This window comes from Hemicordylus capensis, chromosome 3 (assembly GCF_027244095.1).
Source record: "Hemicordylus capensis ecotype Gifberg chromosome 3, rHemCap1.1.pri, whole genome shotgun sequence".
Lineage (NCBI taxonomy): Eukaryota > Metazoa > Chordata > Lepidosauria > Squamata > Cordylidae > Hemicordylus > Hemicordylus capensis.
This window is the reverse complement of record NC_069659.1, coordinates 194094517-194115031: the sequence shown is the minus strand read 5'-3', so window position 1 is coordinate 194115031 and position 20515 is coordinate 194094517. Positions and strand designations below refer to the sequence as shown.

General features: G+C 43.3%; 1 protein-coding gene across 1 annotated transcript in view; it reads left to right on the top strand.

Moving 5' to 3' along the window:
* The window catches only part of ERICH6B (glutamate rich 6B), a 47205-nt gene extending 27163 nt beyond the window's left edge, over positions 1–20042 (top strand). The window contains exons 8-16 of the mRNA XM_053308949.1: positions 5313–5362; positions 6766–6879; positions 10392–10546; positions 11404–11483; positions 12016–12143; positions 13545–13633; positions 16106–16258; positions 18343–18571; positions 19755–20042. Of these exons, the coding sequence (XP_053164924.1) occupies positions 5313–5362; positions 6766–6879; positions 10392–10546; positions 11404–11483; positions 12016–12143; positions 13545–13633; positions 16106–16258; positions 18343–18571; positions 19755–19988 (1232 nt within the window). The 3' untranslated portion in view covers positions 19989–20042. The remainder of the gene's footprint in view (positions 1–5312; positions 5363–6765; positions 6880–10391; positions 10547–11403; positions 11484–12015; positions 12144–13544; positions 13634–16105; positions 16259–18342; positions 18572–19754) is intronic.
* The last annotated feature ends 473 nt before the right edge of the window (positions 20043–20515 follow it).

Below are 20515 nucleotides of genomic sequence, written 5' to 3'. Positions count from 1 at the left end.
AGGTTTTTGGATTTAAGAAAGAGCAGGGATAGGGAGACCCAGATGGGTGCAGCAATTTCTATACAACCTCATCCTTCCTTTAGTGGTGATTGGATCCTTGTGGCTTTGGAGCAACCAAACGACCTCTTTCCTCAGGGATGGATCAGTAAGTAGTAGGGGGTTAGATGGCAAAGATAGGTCCAAAACGTATCTGTTCTCGAGTAGCCAACTTCTGGTGGCAGCAAAGCTGGCTGGGCAGATCAGGCCAGGCAAGAGGACCGATCTGAAGGTTGGCATGCAAAGCAAGATCCAGCTAGATTAACATCTAGGTATCAGCAGGTATCAGGTCTAGCGGCCAAAACGTGGGTGATTCCAAGGAGTAAAGAGCACCAAGTGGAGCACATGAAGGAGCACCCAATGGAGCACATCAGGGAGCACACTGGCTTTATGTTCCTTTATGTTCCTAAATAAACCAGGGGCAATTAAAGCCCAAAATGTGTCCTGAGACAACATTCCAATTGCTCCTTTCTTGAATAGGGTAGTTCCGTGAAATCTCAAAAGGTTCCATTGTTTATGTTGGCTGTGCTGCACTACAATACAATGTTTGAATGGGTCAAGCATACTCTGTTATGTAAATGGAGTGAATGGACATGCAAACACAGTATCTCCTCCACTGGAAGAACCTAGTAAACTAATGAGTATTTTAATGAGTGCACCTCTGAATTTCTATTGTCCACTTTAGCTTTCTTCTGATAAGAAGGGAGTTGTATTGTAGAACCTTATCTGACTTTCCTGCTGAGGTAATTGGGTTTTAGCTCATTTGAGGCATCTATGAAGGGGAGGTAGACCAAGAGGGGACCAATCTTCGTGCAGAGAGAGAGAGACCTCGACATAGACTTTTCTGTTTTGAGCATCCCAAGCTCTTTGTTCTCCAGCCTATCACTCTCCAAAGGCTTTCCAGTCCCTGCCTCATGAGTAATGATTCCATCCTGAATGACATTTCATAATTAGATCCATTCAGCCTCAAGATTGCAGATTGCCCTTGTGATGCTGTCTCCATGGTGAAAATGTTCCTTGCCTTTTCTTCCTAATTCCTCTCCAGAGGTACCCTTTGGACTGGACATCTGGGCGAAAGTGCAGTCCTCCACACTGGGGTGTGTGTGTCCAAATGTCCCACTGGGGTGGCAATGTCACTGGCCCATGCCAGATAGCAGAGTGTGCAACTCTGAGGGTAGTTGTGGCCAGCCCGTGGCCTGTTTGCAGCCCGCCTACCTACCAAATTCCTGTCCTGGGTGGCCAGGGGGAGCTGAGTGTTGAGTGGGCCGGCCTGCGGCCATCCCATAGCCTCCTGCTTCTGCAGCAGCTAAGGCACTGGGCCTGGGCTGGACCCAGCCAGGCCTGGAGCAGGCCTGCCACTTCCCTGTGCCCGTGCAGTGCAACTTGCAAGTGTTGCAAGCATGTGACATCATGTGCTGGTGACGCTTACAAATTGCAGTACGCAGGCACAGGGAAGCGACTCGCCTGCTCCTGACCTAGCCAGGCCTAGCCCAGTCCCAGTTCCTTAGCCTCTGTGGAAGCAGGCAGCCACAGGCAGGCCCTGAGATCCCCTTGGCCATGCAGGACAAGAGATCAGCAGGCGGGCAGGCTATGGTCTCGGACATCCTCAGAGTCCCTTACTCAGCCATCTGGTGCAGGTCAATGGTGTGGCCACCCCAGCCATTTGGGCCATTTGGGGATCTTCACCCAGGTTCACTGCATCTTTAAGAGGCAGGATTGTCCATGTCAAATGTGGTGTGTGCAGGTCAGTCTAACAAAAGGGAATCAGAGCAGAGATATCATGGTCAGAGAGGGGATTCCCTTACTTACTATCTCTACCCCTAATGTTCCTAGTGATCAATAGAGTTGCTGGTGATAGGAGTCAATGCCTTCAGGAGCTTCATGTCCAACACCTATCACCTAGTTTACATCCAGCAGATTGCTTGTCCTCTTTTATAAGTCCTAGGTATCAGAGAGTTCTCTCTCTAGCTTGGTTCAATGCCATTCCATTGGTGTGGCTTAAGGGTAGATTTTTTAAAAACACCCTTATAATTTGTATAAATAACCATGTGAATCAGAAGAGGCAGAAACTATGGGACTATCGGTGTCGACTCCAGGCGACCCCAGAGCCCTGTGGTTTTCTTTGGTAGAATACAGGATGGGTTTACCATTGCCTTTCAACATCTTCCTATATGATGCCTTTCAGCATCTTCCTATATCGCTGCTGCCTGATATAGGTGTTTCCCATAGTATGTATGGGAAAGGTTTCCTATAGTCTGGGAAACATACCAGCGGAGATTCGAACTGGCAACCGTCTGCTTCTTGGTCAAGCATTTCCTTGCTGCGCCACTTAAAGGGACTACGTAACAATTCAGTTATTGTGGGGGTAGCACCTAATGGTGCTGCGGGGAAATGCTTGACTAAGAAGCAGAAGGTTGCCAGTTTGAATCCCCACTGGTACTATATCGGGCAGCAGTGACATAGGAAGATGCTGAAAGGCATCACCTCATACTGTGCAGGAGGAGGCAATGGTAAACCCCTCCTGTATTCTACCAAAGACAACCACAAGGCTCTGTGGGCACCAGGAGTCGAAATCGACTTGACGGCACACTTTACTTACTTAGTTCCATTGTTTTCTACCTCTGCGACAGCTGAGTTTCCACCACTCGCATTGCCTCATTAAGCCTCCCTGTTTGCCAAATGGGAATCAGGGAGAGTGGTCATTCAAATGGTCACTTTCTCTGCTTCCCTTCTGGCATGCAGGGAGGCTTAAAGGGGCATGAGTGACTAGGTACCTTCCTTGCTGCCTCTTTAAGCCTTCTGGAGCTTGGAGAGGCAGTGAGGAAGGCACTCAGCCACTCATGCGGCTTTTTAAAGCCTTCCTGCTCACATGAGGAAACTATAAGAAGTGATTCAAATGACGGGGTGCCTTCCTCACCACTTCTCTAAGCCCCAGAAGGCTTAAAGAGGCAGCAAGGGAGGCAACTGGTCACTCACACCACACACTCACACACTCTTTAAGCCTCAGGGCAGCAGGTATAGTCGCCACTTAAATGGCCACTCTCCCTGCTTCCCATTTGGCAAGCAGGGAGGCTTTAAGAGGCAATGCCAGTGGCTGGGACACTCTTGTCCCCACATCACCTGAGTGCTGAACTTAACCCCATTTTGGGGGTTAGGTGTAGCACTCAAATATCGCAGCTGTTCAGTTTGTGGGAGTTTCCCAGAATGAAACCCCTGTGAAAAATGAGGACCTCCTGTACTATTAATTATCTTTATTACGGTACTTGACCACATTTCAGCATTACAATACAAAGTTAACATTCAATGCAGTTGGTACAGTCCGTCAGATATCACAGTTACACTTAGGTAGAAGAAGTTTATCCAAATCAGGGACACATCCTCACCTAACTGATGGGGGGAGCCTTCGTCATTACTTGATGAATCTTGTGTGCGATGGCACAAAACTTAGCAACACAAGAAATAACAAATACAATCTTATCTGCAAGAAGATAGGTTAAATAAAAATCCATCCATCTTCCCTGTAAGTTCTCTGAAAGGGGTAAAAATTTGCTACGTGGAGTGCTATAAAATTTACAGTGTAGTAGAATATGAGCCAAATTTTCAACTTCATCTAATCCACAAGAACACTTGTGCAGGTGATAGGGTATCTTTTTATATCTCCCCTCCAACGAAGCTGATGGGAAAACATTATAATGGGATAAGGTGAAGGCTCTCCAATGGGATGGACATGTCAGATTATAAAAATAACATGGGAGCTAAAATTGAGGTGACCTACCAGTTCTTAATACAGTTAGGGAGTTTACTTCTCTCTTCTTGTGATTCAATATCTAGTATACATAGTTCTAGGATTCTATTGGCTTGTTCGGATCTAATCCTCCAAAACTAGGGGAGTCAATCAACTTGGTTGGAATTTTAGCTTTAGCCAGTACTTAAGGACTCCCAACCACATTCTGGTCCCTACCTTATTCAAGCCATGCCTCCAGCCTTAAGGGACCCACCTTTTGGGATTTGAAGAACTGCTCTTAGAAATTTAGTTTGGACAACCTCCGCTAGGGTAAAGTCCAGGCCCAGTTGAGCTCCAAAGAGCAGCTGGGCCATTGATTTGGCTTGAAACAGCTTAAAAGCTGTTGGAACAAATTGTCCCCCTTTGGAGTGATAGAACCTTGAAATTCTGTTTGTGTTATATATTCTAAATGCACTTTCCTCCTCATCCACCCCTGGAAGCGTGAATTACCATCCCTAAGTACTTAAAACACTTAACCTGTTCAATCATGTGGCTGATAATTCTCCATCTGTAAGATTTGGGTCTCTTGGCGAAGACCATTACTTTAGTTGGTAGTTAATTCACAAACGGTCTTTTAAACAAAACTGGCAAAGTGCTTTTAGTGCTCTCTTAAGGCCGATAGGTGTCAAAGATAAAAACATTGCATCATCAGCGCAAAGAAGTATAGAGATCTGCCTACTTGCTATCTTAGGAGGGTGCATGTCCGCCCTATTCAGATATTTAACAAGTGAGTTAATATAGAAGTTGAATAACAAAAGGGCTAAAACACCTCCTTGCTAACGCCAGTGCTTGTAGGAATTAAGTTAGATAAATTGGGTGGTTATGGTTTTAACCTGTTCTTTTTAATGCGGGCAGGATTCAAAAGGGATCTCTAAGCTCCTTTAATTGAAGATCTTTTCAGCTCTGTCTAAGTTTCAGGAGTGAACAGGAATGTCAGGCAGCATCACCTCTCCTCGAGACTGGCTGGTTGATGCTCAGCAACTTCCTTTGCTGGTGAGCCTGTCAGTCAGACTGAGAGAGGGGAGGGCTGAGTCTGAGCTCTAGCCAGCCAGTCAGGAGAAAAGGAGGGATGCTGCCCGACACCGCTCCCTCTTTCTCCCCTGGAGAGGACTCATCTTGCTTGAAGCCAAGATGAGCTCCTCTGATCAGGAGCCAGTAGTGAGTCAGGGAGGTGGGAGGAGGAGATCAAAGAGTAAGCTGTTGCCCAGCTGGTGGGGTTCCCTCCCTCAGAGGCCCAGGGATATTTGTCACCCCCAGTTCAGTTATAGCTGCACTCCTGCCCTACTGAATTCTGCAAAGCCTCACTCTGTTGCTGCTGTACCCCATGTGTTCCTTTGAGACACAGATCCATCTTCTCATTCCTTTTCTTATGTAAACTGCTTCTGAATTTTTTGTTGAACAATGGACTGTAAATTTTTATTAATAATTAACTTCTCATCTCTTTCTCTTTTTACTATAATGTGTCCAATGCATTTGCTTGGAAATGACAAAGAGGGCGTTTCTCCTGCTGAATGGGAGGCGAACCAATGGAGTCCAACAGAGGTGAGATCACAGAGTTGGAACCAAAGGACTTCTAGGACTTCTTCTTTTGTCCCAAGGCAGGACGATCCTCCACGTACCAGTGCCTCACAGCTCCTCAGTTTGTTTGACCCAGACCAGAATGTACCACAAGTTCTCACAAGCAGCCAAGAATGGGCTAAGGCAGCCGAGTCCACTCTTGTCTGCTCCTGAGAAGCAGCGGGAGGCAAGCAGCTGCTGGTGCCGCCGCCACATCAAACCCACCTCCTAAGCCTGAAGCTTCAACTTGGTTTAGGGAGCAAGCACTCCCTTTGCCACATTTTTAAAATAGTCTGCCAGTCCCGGCTGGCAGGGGCTGAGGGGCTCCTGGACAGTGCCGGGGGGACCCCCATAATGCACCCCACTCTTGCATGGTGCATTATGGGTGTTCTGGGCCTCCTGGCGGCTGATAGTAGCCGGCAAACATCTGGGGGTGTGATCCGTTTGCCCAGCAAGAAGACCAGGATCGTTTGCGGGGGTGGCAAGCATTTTAAGCCTTCTACCCCCTGTAGTGTGGAGCCCTTTCTCCATGATCGTGAGAAAGGGCTCTAAGTATGGCTCACACAATAATCAGAAGTAGGATAAAAGCACTTTTTAATTTTTGTGTGAATTCACAAAAAGATCTAAGAACAAGATGTCCTGCAGTTTTTTAAAAAAGAAAACATAATGCATGATTGAGATTCAGACTGGGATTGTGGTGATGGGGGAGAGAGTTTAATCCTTTGCCCTGTGCTGTTTTCCTGATTACAACTATTATTTTAATCAGGAAAACATTGAGATTGTTAAACAACTTTTCCCCAGTATTGCAAATCCAATCTGAATCAGGCCTCCCACGCCTGGTATTAACATTTTTGGGGAGATTTGTTCACATGTTGGGAGATCTGTTCACAGATCTCCCATGCCACTACTTTGGACCTCAAAATTCAGAAACAATGCTGAAGGCCTTGAATCTTCATAAACCAGGCTCTCCCGCACCTGCAAACTTGTGGGGGGTAGTGGTTTTGTTAAATAAAAGTAAGCACTGAAAGTGTTTACTGAAACTACCCCTCATGTTATTTTATATTGTAAATTTTATAGCAATGCTCGTTTACAGCTAATCACTCCTCTTTTGGGGAAGTTTCCAGGTCACTCTGATGAATTTTATTTAGAGTTTTTATTATCTAACTTTTGTAAAGAGATCACTTTCAATGTGGCTAGCTTTTGCTACATTCTTTGTATTATACGCTCTAGTCTTATGTAATGTTTTTTGTTGTACAGTCTGATCTAGGATTGTAATAAAGTTTTATCTATCTGCTTTGTAATGGCTGGTCATGAACTGTAATAAACTATCACTATTTATTGTGTGAATAGCTTGTTGTACATTTAAACGTTTGTCTTCATTCTTTAAGGTTCATTCCTTCACCGATCTTTGCCTCCACGGTTGCTGTGAGTTTTGTACCAGCATCCTGAAGGCCCTTCCAACAGCAGAGGAACTGGATGACAAGCCAGATAGAGTGGAAAATGTGTGTAATAGCTGCATTATAACACTCAGTTTATGACAGAGAGTCCAGGCTCAGAACTAATGTGCGCAAGTGATTTCCTGACAAAGTACAATATAAAACTGCACAGGGAACTGGGTTTTGCTGGAAAGATAGCTATATAAGGTTCTAAAAGTTTTGGATGACAGAAAATGAGCCCAGGGTGGGTGGTAAAATGAATAAATGCCACACATTTGTTAGATATAGTCATGTGGTTCCCAACCAGTGTGCACAGTTTACTAGTGGGCCACGGGCTGGTGTGGCATGCTGAATTTAAACCCCCTGCTTTTGGAGCTGATTCACCCATAATGCACCAGAAGGGAAATGTGGTTTCCAGTGAGTCAGACTCCAAAGTGAGGAGCTTAAATTCCTCAGTTCGGGCACCAGCTGTAAACAAACAAATATTGCACGACTGAAAACGGTATGCCCTATTAAAAAAATAAAAATAAATGTGACTTGGAATGAAAAAGGTTAGGAAACACTGGTTTAAACAGCAGGGAGAACAGAAACTTACAGTACAACAAGACTTACACCTTTTCTCCCTTGACTCCAAGAGAGCATTTGAATCCTTTAGGACCATGGTTCTCAAACTTGGGTCCTTAGCTGTTGTTGACTACAGATCCCATCATCCCCAGCCACAATGGCCAGGGATGATATGAGTTGTAGTCCAGCAAAACTGGGGTCCCAAGTTTGAGAACCCCTGCTTTTGGATATGGGAGAGTTGTGCTATTCTAGAGTGTGCTATTCTATAGGAACAAGAATCTCATAGAATGGAATAACTCTGTCTGAAAATTGAATCCACCAGGAGCATGTGACAGTCCTGCATTATGTTGGAAGTGAAGGACTCTGCGCTGTCTCATGTCTCAATGACAGAGGGGGACAGACTAGTGGGTCAGAGGGCCAGAGGGGTCAAGATATTGGTCATCCCTTCTCTACTGCTCTGACATTATCCCTTTGAAATGTAGATTGCTATAGGATTTAAGTCAGATAAAGGACAAATTGGCAGTGGGGAAATTTTTATTCTTTCTAAAGAATAAAGAATATAGTTTAATTTTTGTGATAGGTATTTTTCTGCAGAACACAACAGGTGTTTACCTAGGTCGAGGTTGGTTCTCCTCTCTCTGTCCGGCTGGTTCCCTGGGAGGCCAAAAACTCTATATGGATGTCTAGATTTAGACTCTGCGTGGCTAGTTAATTACATTTATTTTACTTCTTATATAAAATATCACTATCTTTGTATCTTTCTTATGATTGAGGATTCTTTTTTTCTTGGATGGATAAGATCTTGTTTGTAAACTTGTATTTTTGTCAAAATCTCAGAGATATAACATTTCTGTTTTTTACTTATATTACTAATAAAAGCATTTAAACAATCTTAAAGAAAGAAAGAAAGAAATGTAGATTGCTACTCTTAGAGACTCCCTCCCTCCCTTCCTTCCTTCCACTTCCTCTTCCTCTTCCTTTTCTCCCCTTTCTTCTCCCTTGCAACACCCATGCTCCTCTCTCCCTGCAACATGTGTGCAGAGATGCAGAAGCCATCCCTCTAGCTAATTTAGCTAGCTAGCTAGATTAGAGATCCTATCTCTCCACTTTTCTATCTAGAATGGCTTCACTAATAAAGACTCCTTATATTGATTTGAAACTATGAACTGGCTCCAAGTTTCTTTTACTCTCAGCATACACGCATGCCTAGGCAGAATCTGCTGTGTTGTGCCTCTGTGCACTCTGCTGTAGTAGAAAGGTATCTCTTACCAGAGAGAATTCCCAACACATTATCTAATAAATATATGAGCCCAGGTCCACATAGCTGCTCTACACATCTCCGCTAGAAGACAGCTATGCCCCAAGGCCATGGAGGCAATTGCTTTCTAACAGTGTGCTCTAATCTCTAGAAGGAGAACCTCTAACCTTCTCTAGGCTCTCATGAGCTCTCTGAAACAATGTGATGCCTCAAAGGGAGGTATCCAAAGCATTTTCAAATACTCTCTGGGGAAGAGGAAAGAATAACATTGAAGAAAGGTATGACCAGCTCAGAGAGAACAGGATGTACACTCGTACATGCTAAAAAATGGAAAGACTGCTGAAGGTAAAGGTGGCTATGTAGAGAAAACTGAAGGAGAACATTAAGAGGTGCAGCTAGGTAGTTTTGGATCCTGGACCTACAGTATATACTATAGAAGATGTTAACAGAATCTGTCCTTTTCAGATAAACTCTGTGCTTCATCATGTGATTTTTCATCCAAAAAGATCTTTTCTTTTTCTTTTTCTTGTTTCTTCGAAGTCTTCAGTTGCACCTTTAACCCTTCTGGCTTTTCCTTTTGCGCCTGTCAGTAACTCTGAAAATTTTTTTGTCCCCACCCCTCAATTCCACTTTGAGTTGCTTCCTGCACCCTGCAGTCAATTTTCGATGGAGACTTCCATCTAAAGAATTACATTTTAATAAATAAATAAATCCCAGTGTTCTAGCGTATTTACAACAGTGCACTAGAACAACTGGATGGCAGTAGCTTGAGCATTCCATTCAAAAAACAACTGGTAGATTTTTGAATGTTACGTTTGCTGCAAAGGCATCGCATGGGGAGAGGGGACCCATGTTTGCCCCTCTCCTCAGTGGCCCTTTGGAGTGAGGGAAATAATGAAGAAAAGAGGGAGAGGTGGACCTGGGAGTGCCTTCAGGAACTGGGGGACGGGGGTATTTGAATCCATCTGCTCAATTATAGTGACACCCCTGACTAGCTGAGTTGGCTTGACTGACCATCCCACCCCTTAGTTTCACTTTGAGTTGCTTCCTGAACCCTGCAGTCAGTTTCAGGTGCAGACCTCCATCTACACTACCCAGGGACTTTTTTGTATGGGGTAATATGTAAATGTATTAAATACATACATACATACATACATACATACATACATACATACTTCTTTTTTTCTCCTACTGCTTTCAAAAATGCTATTCCAAAACAAAGAAAACAAGAGAGAAAAACTTTCAGACCAGCATGGGTACACAAGGACTCTTTGGTTTTTAAAAAGGTCTATGGGGGAAAGGGAAAAAATCAGAATATGGTAGTGTCTGGGCAGAGAGCTCTGAAATCTGGCAAATAGGTAGTGCAGGATGTCAGGACACTGTGCATGCAATTCCAATTAAATTGGTTCAGCAGTTGCTTTTTAATGATTTTTTAAAAATTCAGTGATTCTTAGATGTAATGTTATTTTTTGCTGCATTTCTCAGATGTTACTGAGATTTCAGCTTTTAAAAAACACCATTAAAAATCAACAGCTGGACCGATTTACTTGAAATTAAGTACACAGAATCCTGCCATTCTCCACTACCTGTGTGCCAAATTGGAAAGAGGCTACACGTGTCTGTGTGAGCATATTGCAATTTTTAAAAGGGAAGCATGTACTTTTTCAGATATTAAACAGAGAAAACTAAATTCTGAATCTCAGTAAGCAGGCTAATGTCTTTCATCTCACTATTTCATATATTGTGCCTTTTGTAGTTTATCTGTTGCAGGACATATAAGGAGATTTTCCAACATGTAATAGAAGACCTCTTAGAAAGCAGCTCCCCAGAAAGTGAGATTGACATCAATCCTCATCCACGCCTTTCATATTTAATGATTCAGAACCAGACTAAAAGGATGCTGATGGAGGAGTGAGTTTGGATATGAAACCTCAATCTTCTAAAATTACCCAGAACCTTTCCACTACGTTTCCTGACTGTTGCATTAGAGAGAACTCTGAAAATAGGGCAGTCTTGAGGAAAGTTCACTCTGCTAGTCAGCCATGGGGCAGGGATCAAAACCAGGAACTGCCCTACCCAGGTTCCCTCCCTGGCAACTGCACGATAGGGCTGTGAGAGACTCCTGCCTGCAACCTTGGAGAAGCCATTGCCAGTTTACGCAGACAATACTGAACTAGATGGTCCAGTGGTCTGATTCAGTATAAGGTAGCTTCCTATATTACAGGTCCAGGAGCATGTCTCCACATGCAGTGGATTCTGCCCTCTGGGCAAGCACAGGAGGCAGTGAAATCCCTCACTTCCAGTCTCCTGATCCCTGAGTCAAGGGATCTGCACTTCAGGGTGCAGACAGAGGGAAAGCTTGAAAAGTGAAGCAACTCCTCAGTTGGGGAGGGGGAGGAAAGACACTTTTAGGGGATTTTTATAACCCAGATATGGGTTGTTATTTGGCAAGGGGGAGTTCAGTAAAATGAGGAGGGAACTCCTCAAATACTTAGAGGATCTGCACTCCTGCTGCACTTTCCTCTCAGTTGAGGAAAGTGAAGGTAGATCAGCCCAGCCCAGCCCCTCCATCTGTCCAATGTGAGAAAGAGGTCCATGAATTAGAAGGCACTGTGTCTTTACACTTTGTTTTTATTCCAGACCTTGCCGCTTTTGAGGTGTCCCCCCCCCCCCCCCGTCGAGTCATTGTAAAGATGATTTGAATATATCACATTTAAAAATATGGCATTTCTAAGTATTATTTACAAACTTTTAAAATGTACTTTCAGATATATTACTTCTAGGATAGAAGAGCGAGGTTTTGAGAACTACAGGGAGGTACTGGAGCAATATATGAGGTTTGGCACATGTGAGTACAATCCTTATGTTCATTTCAGAATCCAGAGCACCCCCTGCCATTCCCCCCACCTCATGCAGAGAAATCCCCATAATCCAATGGGTCCTCCATTTCCTTCAGGGCTGTCCTTAAGTCATGGCAAGCAGGGTGACCACCAGGGCCCCGCTCTTGTGGCTACCATTAAAATTAATTGGAAGGTGGTCCTGCACTGGCTGATTTGTCCCAGTCACTGCACCCCACAAAGGCTCACTAAGGACACCCCTGCTCTCCTCAATAAAATTTCCTGCCACATTCTCCCTACCGAAGCCCTTCACAAAGCATCATCATCCCCACCAAGCCTCTGGGCAAGACAGAAACAAAACAGTGGCAAACTACTAGAGAACCACTGGCATGGTCTAATGGTAAAGAGGTTGGTTCTGCCTTCCATCCATTTATACTTTGATAAAGATAGGAATTCTTGAACTCTTTGCCCCATGAACTCTTTGCCACAGTTGACTGCTGACATTCCAAATATCTGAATGCTCTCATCCTGAAATTATTTCAGGTACCAAAGTTAAATTCAAATTATCAGACCATCCACCAAAACCCAAAAAAATTGTCCCTAAGAAACAACGTCCACGTCCTGAAGATGTATTGAAGATAGATTTGGAGTTCAAAGCGGAGCAATTAAAGGTGGGTGGATCCCCCAACTGAGGGCTGACTCATTGGGGTGTCTCTGGGATGTCCTCTGTATGCCCTTGGGCACTCAGTTATGTAGCTTTGGGACTGCTGCACTGGAGGGTAAATTTGTTCAAGGAGTGAGCTGGGACCAGCTGTACCCATTCTTGTATTAATTTCCTGTCTAAATAGAAAGTCCCTGTGCATGCACTGAATGGAGACTATGCTCACTTCTGTGTATCAGCAAGCACTAGGGGTTTAACTTGCCATCAACTTATTTCTGCCTAGCCCAAGCAAGACTCCTTCCATAGCTACTGATCTTCTCGGCCTGGGAACTCCTGAGTGCAATGGACATACTTAGGACTCTCTGCTAGCTGTCTCCATGGCTCAAAGAAGAATTGATCAGGTGTCAATATGTGCCTCGCTCAAACCAGCAGATTTCAACTCTGTCTGGTGGCCACAGTGGTTCCAAAGGTTACTCCCATGGAAGTAATAGCAGAGGAACCTCTTGGAGACATGCAGAAAGGATGAAGACCTGTCTGTTCCCCCTACTTCCAATGGCAAGCAATCACAGTTACCTGAATTGTATGTTAGGAGCTTCTTGATTTCAATGATAAATTGATTTATTTTGCCTTTCAGTTAACATTTTATCTAATGTTAGATACAATGTTTTAAACATCTTATCTAACATTAAAACAAATAAAACACATATACTTGTTTTATGGAGGTGCATTTTCTGGGGATAAAATGTACTATAAGAAGCAAAGAGGCACCTTTTAAAAGTGGTGATTCTCTTTATTGAGCAGGGGGAAAGCAACTGGCCCTATCCCCCTCCCCCCCAGTACAATATTCTTCCAGTGACTGTTGCTGGTATCTATCTTGTGTTTCTTTTTAGACTGCGAGCCCTTTGAGTATCCATCTTATGTATTTATTATTTCTCTATGTAAACCGCTTTGGAAACTTTTGTTGAAAAGCGGTATATAAATATTTGTAGTAGTAGTAGTAGTAGTAGTAGTAGTAGCAGCAGCTTAATGAGGGCCATTTCCAAAATAAAGTTTCCATATAATCTGTACTTATCACTTGTATTGTCTCTGAAGTATCCCAGTTGTAATTTGTACCTATTACCAATGAAAGAGTAAGGCCCTCCCCCCTATACAGATACCTCTAATAGGTGGGTTTTTTAAAAACCCTTTGGTTTTCAGCTTAAAAACCAGATTTCCCCAATACCTACCATATAATGCAATTCATGGCCTTCTTTCCTCTAAACAGCCCATCTCCCTTGACTGCACAATCTTCTCTTACTACTTCCTCTGAGATCATGCTAACAGACCACAGAGTTCTTGTGTGGCGCTCCAGAAGGAGGCAGGCTTGCTCTCGCCTTCCCTGCTTCTATTTTCTTCTTTTGCTTTTCCTCAGATTTGCCATCCTACCAAGGCTGTGAAAAGATACTATGCTGATGGGAAGATATTCTCTCTTCTTTTTCCAGATGGAACAGGCCAAGTTTAATATCCAGCATAACTGGGCTTTTAGACAGATAAGGACAAACAATTGGGGAATGCTTGAGTTTTCTTCCTCAGCACTACTTTGCAATGTTGTGATTCACACAAAGAGGTTTTCTAGATGGCAATTTATAACAGCATGCATAGCTATGGTCCCAGTTGTGGGCTGTCCAGACCACGTATGGCCCTTCCTGGCTTTTTCATGATTAGTCCTTCAATGCATGAAATGGCCATCTTGAAAAGGGAGTACCTCTAACCTGTCCTAAAATGGCAGTGTGGGATATTGTGGGAGTAGGAGCAGCTGTGAAGCAGATTAAGCGCAAGCTGTGGAGGTATGGTTGGCTGCCCTCCAAGGGGTTGACCTTGGGGATGTTGGCTCTACCCAGCACACCCCTCCGTTCGGCACCTGGGCACATCTCTGCAGTCCTCCTTCCTGTAGTGCACAGTCCATTTCTGATCACCTTCACCTAGCTCCCTGGGCAGATGTGCAAACCCATTCATTTGATTAATCAGCCATAGCATCTCTGGGAGGTTTTCTTGGGATGCAGGTGGGGGTTGCTTTCGTATCTTTAGCTTTGGGTATGACCTGCACGGCAGCAGCTCTATGCCTGCCATTTATGACTGTCACCTGGCAGCCATTTTACAACCAGCCAACTTTTCCGCCTTCACCTGGCAGACATTTTAAGCCCACCTTTCCCCTTCCTATAAAGTGGGTATTACTCTGTGCAACTATTCCCATGCATCCTCAGGGGGAAAAATGAGCACACATGGAAGGAAATGTGCAGTGCACAATTGATAATGCAGGGGTTTGGGTATGTCCAAGGAGTCAACATGCTGGAATGTGGATCACAAGTGGTGTGGTTTGCAGGGTTGCGGAAACTGTGATGGAGAACACAAGCAAGTTAGCTAGGTGATCAGAAGTGGACTGCACACCGAAAGAAAGAGGATTGCAAAGGTGTGCCCAGGTGCTGAAGTGAGAAGCATGCCAGCTGTAGAAGGTGGAATGCTGAGTGTGTAGACACTGAGCAGCTGAAGGGGATTTGCTGTCTTGTGCAAAAGTGCATTAGTGTAAAATAGTATGCAAAATATTGTTAGAAAATAAAGGGGAAAATAAGACATGCAAGGGGGAAACAAGACATCCCGGGGGAGCTAAGCCTGGGGTCCTGCCAAAAACAAAAAAACACCCTACCTGAGATGTCCCTGAGGGAGGAGCTGATTAGGATAGCTTTTCCTCCTGCCTTGTTAAAATGCAGGCTATGAGAGCTGGGTAGGATGGGGACAACCTATCCTACTCTCTCACACATGATCACTCCCTCTGCCCCCTAGTTTGTTGCTCACACACAATCGAAAATTGAAGCTCCCGAAGCTGGGTAGGATGCTTGTCCTACCCAAATAACAGAACTAGCCTAAAGTGTTGTTGGTGTGTGTGTGTGTGTGTGTGTGTGTGTGTGTGTGTGTGTGTGTGTAAATGGAGTGATGGGTAGGCAATGGGAGGGGAAATGGGTGAGGGATTCAAGAGAGGATGAATAGCAATGGGTGGGGGAAGAGGTAGGTGGGGAGATGAACCTACAGCGTTTCAGTGTGACAGTCTGTGTGGACAGACTATAGCGACTCCTGTTAGTGTTTACCACACTTCTTCCTCCCACAATAAACCTCCACATCTGGAACACCTCTATACATTGCCATGAAAGTGTAAGTAAAGAGGAATAAGATTTCAAGCTATTGAAGGATGGAGGTCATTCTCCTTTGCCCAGGGGTAGCCATGCCACCCTGCATGAAACGTAATAGCATGCTCTCTTTCCTATATCCATATTGCTTTCCTGAAGTACAAGTACAACATTTACTTCATTCTGATGGAGGAAGTGTTATCTGCTGAGGCTGGCTATCCCAGTTTTCCAGTGCTCTAGTCAAGGAGCACTACTAGCATGACTAGCAGTACTTTTAAAAAGAAAAAGTGAGATGATAGAAGAAACAAGAGTCGAAGCAGTGTAGTTGTAGGACTACATTATTGCATATTCATCTACATACAAAAGTATGTCAATATATTGATGGGAGATCTTAAACTATTCAAGCAAAAAAAACATTCATTTAAAATTTTTTAAAAATTCAGGAAGATGTAATTCCTGATGTAATTCATTTCAAAAGGAAATATAAAGCTAACATACTGATTTGACTCATTTCTTAAAATGTACAAAGGAGCCACAAATTGCCCACAGCATACCATAGAGAATAAAAAATTAGACTGCAGAATGTTGGCACGTGTGCTGTGTGAAGTACGTATTGATATTCTAGTCAGCATCCCTTTGCTCAAGAACTCTCTGATCATACAGGAAACAAAACAAAATGTCCTGGATCACTTGTATGTGATCATATGCTCTAACGGTACTCCTGGGGTGTGATATATATATATATATGAAGATAATCCTAGCACTATTACCACCATGTGAAGAGATTGGTTTTTCCTTAGCTCTTACTTAGTTACCCATCAGGTAATCTTGCTATTCTCATAACCTATGTCAAAGATGTTCAGTTCACATATATCATTCTAAATGACAGCACTCACCATGAGGTCCAGGCATTCTTTACAAATCAGGGATATGCAGCATGTTACCATCGAAATGGGCGTCTCAGGTGAGCTTTAAATTGTTCCTTTCAGATGACAGAGTATTAATCTAGATTTTTGTAGACTAACCTATATTTCACTATAATGGTTTGATTGGTAATGTTTGCATATTTCCTGGCATAACAATGTCCAAAAAACATGTCATTGCATAGTGTTGAATGTGGTGTTCTGAATTATTGTTTCCCATGTATATCCATGTCCTAATCCGAATGCAGTTTTAGTACTTCTGCTAAGCATTTATATGGCATTTGTCTAAGACCATCTAGTACATTTTGTGACTAAAGGTACATCCCAGTTTTGCTGCTCTGCAATGTAAATAGCCTTTGCTTCAGTGTGATCTCTTATTGATTGCAATTCTGCAGGTTTGAGCTGTAATGTAGTAGAATACAGTGGTCCCTCTACTTACGAAATTAATCCGTTCCGAATGCACATTTGTAAGTCGAAAAATTCGTAAGTTGAAAAGCGGTTTCCCATAGGAATGCATTGGGAACGGATTAATGCGTTCCGGAGCCTAGAAAAAAGACCCAGACCCCCAGTAAGGCTTGCAAACTGCACAGGAACATTTCTTTTCAAGAATAAACAGGCAGTAAACAGGCAGGCAAGTCAAGGAAACTGCATGTAAAATTCGTAAGTCGAGGAAACCCCATCTAAAAATTTGTAAGTCGAGGAAACCCCATCTAAAAATTTGTAAGTCGAAAAAAACGCATCTAAAACCGGATCTAAAACTGCCGTTTGTAACTCGAAAAATACTTATGTCGAGTAGTTTGTAAGTCGAGGGACCACTGTATCTACAAACCCATCTCTCCCCCACCCCACTACAATCCCTGGAGCACTTCTGCAACCCTTAAAAAATAATAATATGTTTTTAAAGGGCTAGCAGTCAGGCAGCCTATATAAAGCATAGAAGTCGAGGCTCTATTGACAGCTAAACAAACATTCAATTTTTTTGTTATGCATACTGTATTTGTAATGCAAATTGTGAGAGGAAGGAAACTGGACTCACACCATGAGTGAAGAACCCACGGTGACTTCTTCTTTTTAGATGGTCTGTATTCAGTTTATAAAATAAGATTTGAATGCAGCTTTTTCAGCACACACATTAGCCAGAGTGCTATACCAGTTTTCAGTCCTAAACCCTTTTAATTTTTGGAACAGCCACTTTCTCTGGTTCAGTCTTCAAAAAGTTTTAGCATGGTTGCTGCTGCTTCCCCACACTAGTCAACACCCAAAGAGCCCTGAGGCACCCCATTCCTGTCACAGAAGTGCACAGTGGAGAGAAATCCACCATTATGGAAAACAGCAGATTTTGCATAGCAACAATTTCATTACACTTTTATTCCATCCTTCCTCCAAGGAGCCAAATGACATACATGATTTCCCCCACCTTCATTTTATCTTCACAACTATCTGTGAAGTAGGTTAGACTAAGTAAGAGGCAGTGATTGGTCCAGTCACCAAGTGAGGTTCGTGGCTGAGTGAGAATTTAAGCACAAGTTCTCACCTGTTTTAATTCAATAGTCTCACACCATACTATACTGGCTCTCGATATGTAACAATCAATCCTCTATGTATGCAAAGTTGCTCAATCTGGTGAAACTGCAAAAAGATTGTATTCTACCGATATTTATTGGCTGGATATACTGCATTTTTTTACACAATGAAAGTACCTACTAAACAGTTAGCAGTACCTACTAAAAAGTTACACTGGAGAGAATGGATTTACCTTCTGTTCCTCTGCATCTCATAGACAGAAATCTTCCTCTGGGAGAGTGAATAGCCTTTGCTTTTGTCCAGCCAAAAACTATTTCTTTTCTCCTCCTTCCTCTCCTGTCATTTGATTCCTGCAAATTTTCTCTGCAAAAAGTGCAGCTCTTACTTCAATGGAGGCCATCAAGACTTGAAGATTGTTGCCCAGCTTAAGTCATTTTTGAAGCCCTACATGGGAACTACACTGGGATAAGTGACAAATCCTTACGTTGTGAGACAAATATGTTTTGAAGTGGTTAGGCAAGTCTGCTGCCAGATCTGTTCTTCCTCGCACCACAAGTTAAAAATTTATTGCCATGTGTTTTAATTTGATCACTTTCCATAGGCTGAATCTGGACCTTTCCTCTGGCTCCTACTTTAATCAGAAGGGAATTGGACAGAAACTCTGGAACTGGTGGGACACCAGTAGCCATGTCCATGCACCACCTTTCCAGCCCATCTACTTTCAGTTAAACACTTACATCCAGGTTAAAATTGAAGCTCAGGATCAGATTTTTCTGACATTTACCAAGCTTCATGACTGCCTCCAATTGAACGTGGGGGCAAGGCTAAAAGTAAGTACCTACAGTCTTCTTATTTTCACACATGCTGGGAATCTTAGTAATACTTTTCTTGATGGAGGTGGAGGTTGCCAGAAATTTGGTAGATGTAGCTAAAGCCAAAAGTTGCTAACTCAGGGGCGTAACAAGGCTGGAATGGGCCCAGAGACAAAATTTTAAAATGGGCCCCTCGCTGATGCGCACACACACTTCACAATATATAGTCATGTGACTTGCCTCTGGGGGGGGCCTCGAGGCGTGGGGGCCCCCAGGCAGCCTCTTCCCCTTGCCTAATGGTAGTTACGCCCCTGTGCTAACTAATGGAAATCCAAGTAATCAACAGGAACTGAAAGAGAGTGAGCCGAACTTTGTTTACCACTTGTGTCTGAGTTCTCTCGTAGTACTCCAATGTTCTACACATCAAGCGATGTATACTCCTCCTGATATTGTGACAGGAACTCAGAACCACAACAAATGAAGGGCTGATCTCTATGTTAAGTTAAGCAATGTCACATGGTGGAATCCACTTCAAACTGGAAGTTGAGGAATTGCATTTTTGAATGCTTCCCCATGGGTGGGGGCAGAGTAGCCCTCTGTGCATATAGAAAACTAGCACTTCAGGAGGAAGTTTCCAGCCTAGCCATGTCTCTGCCGTGCTAGTTCTCTGTGTGAAGGGATTTAAATTTTTTTTAAAAAAAATTGATTTAAAAAAATTAATTCTCCACCTACAGCTTGAAGCAGGCACTGAAAACCAATTATCTGAGCTCTGGATGGCTCAGATAGCCATAGCGGCTTTGCACTTCTGGAAAAAAAAAAGACATGAAAAGCACCCTGGATGTTAACATGTGTCAAACACTATCTCTGTTCAATCCATACCTGCAGCTTTAATACTGGAATTCAAAATTGCAGGGGTTCCCTGTGATACTCCAGATGTTGCTGAACTCCAACTCCCATAATTCCCAGCCACAAAACATGGCTGGGCATTATGGGATTTGCAGTTCAGCAACATCTGGAGTACCACAGGTTGGGAACTCCTGCAATATCGGATTTGGCCCTAGTTTAGAAATCTGCAAGCCTTCAGGTCCAGGTGTGATTCCAAACCAAAATACAGCTCCTTGCAGTGTAAATGCTGTTTTAATGGCCATTCAGTTTGTGGTATAAATTAATGAGGCCCCCCCCCCTTTTTGGATTTTTGCAGCTGCAAGATGAAAACTTGCTTCAGTTTCTTAAGCCACTCAAAAAATGGGGACAACAAGTAAGTTACTCTAAGATTCTGCAAATTAGAAGGCTCTTAGCCAGCTTGCACAAACTACTGAAAATACTATGCAGTACTTCATTTGAACAAACTCCAGACCTGAGTCGCATCATATCAGACATGTATGATTTCATGCAGTGGAAAATGACAGCTCATTCCACGCTGAGACAACAATGAGCACATGGAAAGCTATTGCATCAGTGCCCTGTGGAATTAAACTTCTCTCCAGTCCTAATGTTTACTTGCTTTCAAACTTTCACCAAGTTCTGCATACAATTTGACTGAAATTGTGGAATATATATATATATATATATATATATATATATATATATATATACATACACACACACACACACACACACACACACACATACATAACACAAGAAGCTATATTTGATTGTCCTCATAAAATTCCTGTAACAGAACTCCCTGTATTTTTGAATGACACACAAACATTTATAATGGAAATGAACAAAGATGTAGCAAGATTGGAGTTGGCCCTGGGACAAAAAGATGGGCCCCTGCCCCCCACCCGACACCTTCAGAGAGATGCAAGGGGGAGAGCAAAGAGGAAGTTGCCACTCAGCTGGCAAGTTCCCCCCCTTGGGGGGCCTGGCACCTATGCATGTCCAGCTTGTGCCAAGCTTGTTCCTTTGAGTGAATTGGCTTTGGACAGAAAGATGGCAATATAATGTCCTGTGAGT